The 10,624-nt window shown below is 39.8% G+C and overlaps 1 protein-coding gene across 1 annotated transcript; it reads left to right on the top strand.

The window, feature by feature from the left end:
* Positions 1 to 3,030: 3,030 nt before the first annotated feature.
* On the top strand, positions 3,031 to 10,534 carry lhx8a (LIM homeobox 8a). Its single transcript, XM_069684955.1, has 8 exons — positions 3,031 to 3,080; positions 4,740 to 4,898; positions 5,322 to 5,443; positions 5,986 to 6,206; positions 7,564 to 7,667; positions 8,185 to 8,280; positions 8,842 to 9,022; positions 9,666 to 10,534. Exons 1-8 carry the CDS (start codon positions 3,054 to 3,056, stop codon positions 9,740 to 9,742), a joined length of 987 nt encoding a protein of 328 aa, XP_069541056.1. The 5' UTR covers positions 3,031 to 3,053; the 3' UTR covers positions 9,743 to 10,534.
* Positions 10,535 to 10,624: the final 90 nt, after the last annotated feature.

The raw sequence follows: 10,624 nt of genomic DNA, 5'->3' as shown, positions 1-10,624 counted from the left end.
GCCCTCTGACAAACACTGCCACCGTCACGAACCCTGACGGCACGATGATGACCTGCCACTGTGCAGCTCAGAGAGCTTTTGTGATTAGTTATCATTCATACTAATTTCCAACTTTGAATGAATGAATGCGAAAGATGACATATTATAGGTTTGAGCAGATGATGTGAATAGTTTTCTCGACACTTTGAGACGGATGCAGGTTAAATTAAAATAAAACTTATTCCTGCTTGTGAAGATTTGACAGCTACATTGTCCAACCCCCCTAATCAGGAGCAGGTGCTGGCGGTATGTGTGTTATCCCGAGCTCTCAGACCTTCTTAAGCTATGGACGGCTTTAGACAAATAATAATTACAGCAGCTGTACTTTCCCTAAGCTCGTGTAATCACACCAGGTAAGGATTTCACATTTTCAGCTGTCAATTAAGTTGAATTGGCTACCTGTCACATCTTTTGTGACTCTTTAGGTTTATAAAGCACAAATTGCATTCGGCCAATTATCTGAGGGAAAACTGTCAAGAGGTCAAGAGTCCTTTCAGCATGGAGTCTGTGGGCCGTCATGTTAAACACTCAGAGAGCTAATGCCCCCAACCCAAACAGACGGCCCCCTCCTCACTTTTAGTAAATCAGCAGATGTCGTCTGCAGGAGCGTTGTCCTAAGTCCTCGGACCCTGTGAAGAGGATTAGGGAGCGGTGGAGAGGAGAGGTCTGCACAGGTGAGAGACAATCAGGAAGGATGTCATGTCCAGTCTAAATTAAAAGAGCAGGCTTCGTGCTGGGACAAGGAAACGCTCCCCCTTTCAATATTTTAACAAAACATTCAAAGTTTTGCATTTGTTTTAACTCCTTAACAGGAACACACAAGATAACACACAAGATGAAAACAGAAAAAGTCATGGTTAGTTTACAGTACTCACACAATGAACACTGTCTTTTTTCGGTTGCTATGACCAGCAGTCACATGTATTTCAGTGGGCAACATCTTGTAGTTTATGTTGATTGTTTTTCAGACTAAACAGAAGTAGAATAGAAGTTATTATTTTATTGAAAAGTTATTAAAGGATGAAACGACACGCCACCTTCACAATCACACTCCCGACAGACACAGAAATTGAAACCATGGTACATGGACTTTAGTCGCTGTATTGCGACCACTCCAAGCTGCTTTTACACTACATGCCACATTCACCCATTCACACATGCATTGATACACTGATGGCAGAGGATGCATTGGCTATGCCACCGGGAGCAATTTGGGGTTCAGTGTCTTGCCAAAGGACATTTCCACATGTAAACTGAGGGAGCTGGGGATCGAACCTCCGACCTTCCGACTGAAAGACAACCGACTCGACCACTGAGCCACAGCCATAGCTGTAACACAGTAACACTAATGTCAAAAACTATCAAACTCAATCATCCACTTAATCTGTTTATCCTATATTTCCATATCATTCAGACATCCTGTTATAAAGGATGTGTAGCCAGTGTGAAAACCATACAACGTACAGCAAACAGCCGTTTGTGCTTCAAACTAAAATGTTACATGGTTTCAGACTACAAAAAGGGAAACTGATGTGTTCATACGTTTTGTGTTGTTTTGTCATCCTGGAGAGACCCCTTCATGTATCTGGTGGAAACATTCAAACATTTTACATCAAAGATACAGCTGAAAATATTGCAGAAGTTTTACATGCAAATACAAGTAACATGAAACATATCTCAAAAGCAGACTGATTTATAAAACAGATATAACTGACAATTCTGTGGGCTGATTCTTTCATTTATAGGATTATTTTTAAAGGGCTTCTTTGCATTTATTAAACACAGTATGCGCCACACATTCGTTCCATGAAATGTTCTAATAAACAACTATAACTCTGGGGGCCTGAGGTATCAGGTTGCAGACGTATAAGACCCAAAGGGATTCTTGACCCGGTCTTTTGCCTCTCCATTCACACAGTGCTCTCTGAGAATGTTTCATTCATGCTTTTTGACCCCAGACTTTGGTTAGCCGTCAGCCTCACTTAAATCTGACAAAGTGCCACGCAGGATAACGAGCGCCCTCTCTTCTCTCAAGAGGCAGTGTTAGACGTTCACCGCATGTTCCTTTTATTAATGAAACTGTTCATTGAGCTAAAAAGGACACAACAGTCATGTAGAGAAAATCCTCAGTACATGGTAAATGGCAGGTCAAAAGTCTTAAATCATGACGGTTATGCAAATTATACAGTAGGTTATTAAACAATAGTGTATCTCTGAGTGTGACTTAAATATTAGGTGACAGAAAATAAAGATTTTCACTTTACAAGAAATGTAATCCATAAAAACTGTATCCCACTAAATGAACTGTAAACGTTTTCAACAGTTCTGCTGCCCTGTGAGTGCTGCTGCTCAGACGGTGTGGATGTCTGCAGAAATATAATTCAGTCCCCAGACTCGACCTGTGCTGTGTTCACGTCCCTGATGGCACGACAGGGAAAGATGGCGAGTGCTGATAATGTCACACTGGGTTGAGTGGATCTGAATGCCTCTCACAGGAAAAGGTCGACTTTTTAAGACGGTTTTATGAAGAACATAACCTGTAAAATATGTACTTTCTTTTTTTAATTGACTGCTTTTTAATCTGTGAGCCTGAATTCAAGTTGTAAGAAATGAAAGAAGACTGCTGCTTTAATAATTCGTGTCTTACTTAACCCACTGTTTTAAACAATATGTTCAAAAAGTTACCGTACACAAAGAAAGAAAGGAAATAAAAAGGCTCAATGAAAACGAGCTTCACAGTAAAAATGCTCGCTTGTCACTGAAGCCGCAGCGGGCGGGTCATCGGAGTGGGAGGCGCGCGGAGCTGCTTAAACGACAAGAACAAAGTTGCGGCTCTCAAAGTAGTGAAAAAAGTTTAGTGAAGAACAAGACGCAGGGCTGAAGCGGAGGGCTGACAGGCTGGAGCACAGTGGACTTTTAACGGGGTCAAACATCAGGCTCCCGGTCTGCTGCTGTGGAATAAACATCTGGCTGACCGGGGATGCACAGGAGGAGTCCGCGGATGTTCCGTGAAAATGTTTAACTCAGTCTCCAACAGCGTGGTGAGAAATAACATGCGGTGGTTTACAAACAGTTCTACTTTACAAAGCTTAAATTATTTTTTATGTATCTTATTATTACTTATAAACTAAAAACAGCGGCATGCTTTAACCTAACGCTTTACCGCCAGCTTTTGCTCCTAAACCTACCTTTTAGGAGAAACCACAGCCTACTTATGTCAAAGACTTAAGAATTAATTTTGCCACACTTACAAGTGTTAAATACGCCATGTAGGCTAAATAAAATATTTGCCATCACAGAAGCATATTTTTACTACATGTTGGTTGATAAAATGAAGTACAATATACTGTGTGTTATGCTAATTACGAGGTGGAAATCGACGTGGTTTAATCTACCTCGTACTTTACTATCCCATTTGCTATGTAAGAGAACATTATAGTCATAGCCTATAACTTATTGAAGTGAAACCATGAGGCCTAAACCATAAAAGTCGAGGTCTTATTGTTGCTACGTAATGTTATTAACAGCATAAAAGCAACAAAGACATGTATTAAGAGTTAATTTATTATTTAGTATCATTATCATTTCAGCCTAGCTTATTATTTGTTTGAGCATTTCCTTGTGATCCCTTTTCATGAGAGGTCAATCCCTAAAAAGTGCAATAATCTGCATCGTTGCCATGCTAATAAACCTGTATTAATTTAGGCTATTAAACATTATTTATTTGTTTATTTATTTATGTCATGTGATTAAATTAAATACGTTAGGCTGCCGTCAAAAAAGTGTGCATTGAGGTCGACATGTTGCGAGGACAGCAGTGGTCAGTGTACCGGGGCATCTCCCAGAAAGCAATTAAGCAGATTTACCTCACCTGCACGTGCGCCGAGGAAAACAATCAGCCAGAATCACTGCCAGCTGTGAGAGAGGCTGATCTGTGTCCCCAAGTTGGCGACATTTCAAATATAAAGTCAAAAACTTTTTAAAAGTCTACAACACTTAAAAGGTAGACTACAATGTGGACCACCTGAGTCCAGCACTGGCCTATATGCCGACATTTAATCGCATATAAATAAAACGAGCCACACAGTGTCTTTAAAACGTTAGCAAAAATATGACCTGCATTAATTACTGCGTTGTCATGGATATACAGTATGAGGGGACAGCTTACTTTGTCCTCATTGTGCATCATGGACTTCACTGACAGCATGTCGGAGGGAGAAAGGCGACCTGCGGAGGCTGTTTTCACTCAGCTACAGGGAAATATGTTTATTGACTCAGTAGGTGTTTTCAGTGAGAATTAAAGAGTTTTCGCACGGCTGAGAGACATGAAGTTTTAATGGATATCGAGGCAGAGAGTGAAAATGTCAAGATGAAATGATGTAGCTCGTGTTACGGTTCAGGCCTATACCACAAGTAGCCTACACGTAAAATGTGTAAAGTGCCAAAGCAAATCACAAAAGTTCAGCTTTCTACATTTAGACAGCGTTTGTCCCAACAAATTAAGCTAGCCAAACAGCACAGTGTGCGGGCCTGTTTATTTTTCAGACTTTTATAATTCGGCTCTTTCTTTGCCTTCCTTAACAAGCTATTTAACTCAAAACTACGCACTAAATATTAAGAAAAATACATTTTATGGAATTATAAATGTCATGGTATTTTTATAAGCTATTGCTACATTGTCATTCTGTTTCTTCTGACAGGGTTCCTCTGGGCCTGAGGATATTTTCGACGAGGACTGCTACTCTCCGTCCTCCCTGTCCTCGTCTTCCTCCTCCTCCGCCCCCACTGTGGCCTCTCTGTCGGGGAGAACCCTGTGCACCTCCTGCGGCCTGGACATAGTGGACCGATACCTCCTCAAGGTCAGACTGAAGCACTGTATCATGGCAATATGTCACTGACAGCACAGCAGGACTCTATTATGAACAAGTGGGGCTCGGTGATTGATGGAAAACATATTGGCTTGAGGCTACAAAGACAAGTGTCATTTGTCTTTATTTGTAGACTTGGTTTAATTTGGCAAAGAACTAGATAGCCTGCTTTCTGCTCAGTGTGTGGGAAAAAGTGCAGGTTAATTATTCTAGTGAACCTAATGATTAAAAACTAAAATAAATAAATGATAATGATAACAACAATAATAATGCAGGTTAGATTGTTACTGAGAATTATTTAAATATGAATATGAAAATACTCGCTGCACATTAAAGCATCCGGGTAAAACCTGCAGAAAAACGATTTGACTCTCGGCTGCTTTATTAAAGCCTCATCATTTCTCTCCACCTCAGGTAAACAACTTGTGCTGGCACGTGCACTGTCTCGCATGCAGTGTGTGCAAAACCTCACTGGGGCGACATGTGAGCTGCTACATCAAGGATAAACAAGTTTTTTGCAAACTTGACTACTTTAGGTAAGTCAAACCTGATACGATTTTATCTCCATGCTTATGTTAATAACTGAAATAAATGGATACATTAAGAGATGGTAAGAAAACACAGGTTTTATAGGCTTGTTGTTTGATTTTGAGTTTTTATTAATGTATATGTTCTGTTAGTGTGGAAGCAGGAGCACTGTATTCCTGCTGCTTGTTAGCTTTGTGTCTGAGGAGCAGAACATGTGGATATTTGAAAGTTAGATGCATGCCTCTGCACATTTAGTTTAATTTGATAGTCTTTCCCCAAGTTAGGAAATACACTCAGCAGCTCTGACTTTCTTATCCGCACTTTGCAGACTGTTTTGAATGTTTCTTTCATTTGAGTTTGTTTTTATTCAACTAACAGCTACCCCCTTAGGTAGCGGGCATCACTGGGTCAGGGAATCTCCCTCTAGACTGATAACTTGACCAGATTTTATTTAACCATAACTAACTGCAACTTATCTCACATTAAATAAATTTAAGTGACTACTCCTCCTGACGCACCCCCTCTGCTGCTGTTCTACATCTGCCTTCAGGAGGTATGGGACTCGCTGTGCCCGTTGTGGCCGTAACATCCATTCCAATGACTGGGTGCGTCGGGCCCGAGGCAGCACCTTCCACCTGGCCTGTTTCTCGTGTACCTCCTGTAAGCGGCAGCTGTCCACTGGGGAGGAATGTGGGCTGCTGGAGAACAGGGTCTTCTGCCGGCCCCACTACGACATTATGATGGAGAACATCAAACGTGCTAAGGAAAATGGTGAGTATATGGATGGAACGAGTGAACAGAAAATGGATGGATAACAAGGGTCTGGATGAATGATAGTATGTCAGTCAATTGATTCTAGAAATTATTTAATACATTCCCTATATTCCAAATATTCCATTTTCATTCTAAAATATATTCCATTAAAATCAGTTCAAAGATATAACTTGAACGCAGTAAATATGTAAATATGCACCCATCCATTTGATGTTGCAAATTTTATTTACATGCTAAAGTATCCAGACTCTAATCAAGGTTTAAATGGACAGAATTTGAGGGGAAGTAAAAAAAGAGTAACGTTTTCATGTTTAATTGTGGTTGTCAGGTCGTTAAGAAAAACAGTTTGACCCAGTAGCATCTGTCCATGTTGTGAATGTTATATGTTTTGACGCATTTTGTGCACTACTGTTCTCAATATATGACAGCTCTCATCTGTGGAGGGTTTCAGAAATCTGCATCCTCACTTATCCACAAACATCTGTGGATTAAACCGAACAATCCACAGACCTTGTTATCATTAACTCTTATGATGCTGTGGCTACATTTAGGCTTTTGATACCAAATCATCGAGCCGTATATCTCGAGGCAAGTGCCAAAGCACAAGTCATTTACAACTAAAGTTGGTTAGCAATACTATCTTTGGTGAATATACTAATCAGGGAAACCATATACAACACGTCAATCAGTGTTTGTTACATGTCAAGTGTTGCCATTGAGTTTAAATCAAAGGCATAGGTAGATGACACGTTGAATCAAATTCAGTGTTAGTTTTATGCTCATTTGAAGAATATGGATTTTCAGGACAGACAGGGCTTGTACTAGGGAAAACACTTACAGACACACCAAACAGCTCGACTGCATATTGTAACTACAGTTCACAATGTGGAGACTACGACACCTGTGATTGGTCAGGTGTAGCAGCTTCTGTTATCTCCAAGTTTGTGATGGCGGTGGAGATTATTGATAGTGAGGATAACACTAAGGAAGTTAATGATGACTCTGTCATGGTCTCCTTTAAGTAACACACCGTGAAAGAAGGACTGTAAAGGCAGCAACTTTAAAGCAGCTGTCCCCAGTTCACTAGCAAGACTGTCCAGTCTTTCTGTTACAGCTCTATATCACAAAGTTAATGAAAAATGCCAACACACACACACACACACACACACACACACACACACACACAGTGTAGAACAAGAGGACCTGATCTCACACAAAACAAAGCTGCACTTTTACAGGTATGCATTCCTGATGTCACCAAAGATCAGTCTTGGTGGATGCACGCAGGAGGACCTCATCTGAAAAAGGCTCTGTCTGTGATCCCCAATAAAATGTATTGTCTCTTGTCTTATAGAAGAACCAAGAGTAAAGGAAGAGGTGACAGACAAAGATGAGTCCAGCTCCATGCCCAGACCCGCCAAGAGGGCGAGGACCAGCTTCACTGTCGACCAGTTACAGGTACTACCAAACACTGACTGTATTCTTTTCTATTGAAGTCCACTTAACCCTTGTGCCCTCCTCAAATTTACTTCCCTCTGGACACCTTCGTGGCAAAATGGTACAAACAAAAAACATACACAGTGTTTTGTACGTGAACATTTTTGCCACAAAAGCGTCCAGAGGGTGCAAAATACATCAAGAGAGTATAAAAGACATGTAAGAGTTAAAGACTTTGGATTTCAAAAATGTGCAAAAATTCATGCCAAAAGCTGTAACACGGCCAAAGTGATCACCAAATACAAAAAAAAGTTGAGAAAAACGTACAAAAATGCCCGAGGAGGGCATAAGGGTTAAGTGTGAGTCTGACCGCTGCCCCTTGTGAGTGATTCTCAACCTTGTTTTGGTGTTTTCTGCCCTCTAGTGTCAGTGCAGGTTAATGCATTCTATGCTTTCTTGGGTTAGTCAGTCTCTTCTACATTATTGTATCATGATAAAACATATAACAATGCTCCCCCTGTCATCTCTACATGTTTAGGTAATGCAGACTCAGTTTGCTAAAGACAACAACCCAGATGCTCAAACTCTCCAGAAACTGGCAGAGAGGACTGGTCTCAGCCGCAGGGTTATTCAGGTTAGTAACCGTCTTTGGGAGAGGACTCTACTCGACACTATTATTTAAAACAACTAGAAGTCAACTTTTATCTGGTCAGGATGAGTTCTGTAGTTAGGCTCTGTAGGACAGGCCACTCATGAAGTCCCTCAGTGCACTGAAAATGTAAATGCATAGCCAATTGAGATGCGCCTAAAACTTAAGAGGAGTGATATTTTTGTCGTCCTAATGTGTTTCGGAAATAATGAAATGTTTATAAAACTTGACTATTAAAATGAAATCAGGCCCTTCCTATTGTTCCTTATTGTTGGCTATTTCTGACCATTTAGAATTTGAGAGCTTATCATGTCATCGCAAGTCAAATTGTAATCTTTAGTTAAGTAATTAAGTAATCTTGTCATGTTAAATTGTGTATCCGCAATACACAACCCAATTTCCCCTCAGAGATTAATAAAGTACTCCCTACTACGCCCTACCTACCTATCAAAATGTATAAACATCAACTAATGCAGGCACCACAACAGCACTTAAAAGTTGAGAATATAGTAGAAGTTATCATTAATCTATTTTCTCTCCTTCCAGGTTTGGTTTCAGAACTGTCGAGCTCGTCAAAAGAAATACATCAGCCCCAATCCTGCTTCCTCAACCATGATGACATCACTTGCTCCTGGTCAGCTGACACCACCTCTGATGGAGGATCTGCAGTACACAACCTATATTTCCCCAGATGCACCTCTCCTCACGACACTGACTTACATGGATGGTAAAAAAAAATTTGCACACATTTTAAAACACCCAGCCCATTCTCATTCGAATAGTGTCAAATACTGACTGCTGAACAAGCATGGACTTTAAATAATAGAGAAAAAAGCCACACCTCCAGTGAGTATTTGTGATTGTGACATTACTGTGCTCATATTTTCAGTCAAACGTCCACTCAGGATTCATGGCTTTCCTGAATTTTGACAGTTTACTAAATATATTAAGCTCTACAAGTAGTCTACAAATTCTGTCACCTACAGCATCTATGTGGTCTTCTCCCCTTCACCGTACATACTTGCTTTAAACACATTTAGTTCTGGGAAAGACACCCCCGCGTTTTACACGTCAACAGTTTTACTTTGAACTACGGGAAGGTCCCACAGGAAAGGCTGTGGATATGCTGACTAATTCAAAGGGTGCAATTTGGCAGTAAAAAGTCTGCATCTCCACCATCCAATACCTTTCAGGATTTGACAGCTGACAGCTCTGAGCTATGAGTGTGGAGGAATCACATTATCATTGTTGTAAATAAATCACAAGATTGTTAAAATCTAAGATTTTCTTTAGAAAACAGTTAATCTGAGAGTAAATGTTACAGAGGCAACTCTCTTGATGTTCATGTATGTTTTGTCTTTCTTCCTCAGTCCAAAATCCAGACCCACTTTTGCTTCAGCCACTCATATCCCATTCACTGACACAGCTGCCAGTCAGCCACGCCTGAGCCACAGCCCGCCTCCTGAAATCTGAAGACATCCTGACAGGAAGATGAAGAGCAAATCACTACTGTTTCATTAAAAAAAGGAATGGATGACATTAATTCAAAATATGTCTGGCAAAATAATTTAAATAAACTAAAAAGAATTATATTATATTATAATTTCATTCGATCATACAGGGATTCACATGTGAGAATATCAAGTAAAATAGGAATATATATGAGATGAACCTTTTGTTAATATGTATGTTTTGTTGTTGTTAATTTATTTGGAGAATTAAACAAGAGAAGGCACTTTGTTGGAAAACGATGAAAATCTGAGTAAAGATATAGTTTTCAGTTGGATGGTATTTAAGGATTTGTTTGAGGATAACAGAAATGTCACTTTGGCCTCTTAAAAGAAAAAATCTGATGGTTTCTCTTTTGTAAAAACCTGTTTAAAAATGCTGCAACTATAAACCACTGGAGATTAAACAATGATTTTCCTGTTCCTTTCTGAGTTACTGAAAAAGAAATGTGTACAAACACTAATAATTGGGACCATTCTTCACTAACAAGACTGTTCTCAAAACATCTACATGTTTAATTTTGGATACACTACATTTCTTCTGATGCTTTTCTGTAGAAAATGTTAAGCATAGAGAAAAAACTCAACGATGTGTAAATGCTTTCCTTGCTTGGGATTGTTTGATGACACTAGAAGCCATGTATGAACTGCACACTGGGAATAAAACAGATATTTGAGATACTGGAAATTAAAGTTCATGGCTGCACCTCAAAGGATTTGAGTGATTATTTTTAACTCTTTCATTGTCATTTCAATTGCCATATGTCTTTCCAGCACAAAAAATTACATGGAAATTACATTTTGTAATAAAGTAGCATTTA

The sequence above is a fragment of the Semicossyphus pulcher genome, unplaced genomic scaffold, assembly GCF_022749685.1.
Source record: "Semicossyphus pulcher isolate SPU_LCO1_2020_fin unplaced genomic scaffold, fSemPul1.0.p SCAF_7, whole genome shotgun sequence".
NCBI classification, from domain to species: domain Eukaryota; kingdom Metazoa; phylum Chordata; class Actinopteri; order Labriformes; family Labridae; genus Semicossyphus; species Semicossyphus pulcher.
The sequence above is the reverse complement of the archived record's forward strand: the minus strand, read 5'-3'. Positions and strand labels throughout refer to the sequence as shown.

Excerpts from the sequence above, each read along its gene's own strand:
- lhx8a (XM_069684955.1), top strand. The coding sequence starts at position 3,054 with ATGTTTAACTCAGTCTCCAACAGCGTG. Across the intron at positions 8,281-8,841 it reads TCAGCCGCAGGGTTATTCAG|GTTTGGTTTCAGAACTGTCG; the intron begins GTTAGTAACCGT and ends CTCTCCTTCCAG. Across the intron at positions 9,023-9,665 it reads GACACTGACTTACATGGATG|TCCAAAATCCAGACCCACTT; the intron begins GTAAAAAAAAAT and ends TTTCTTCCTCAG.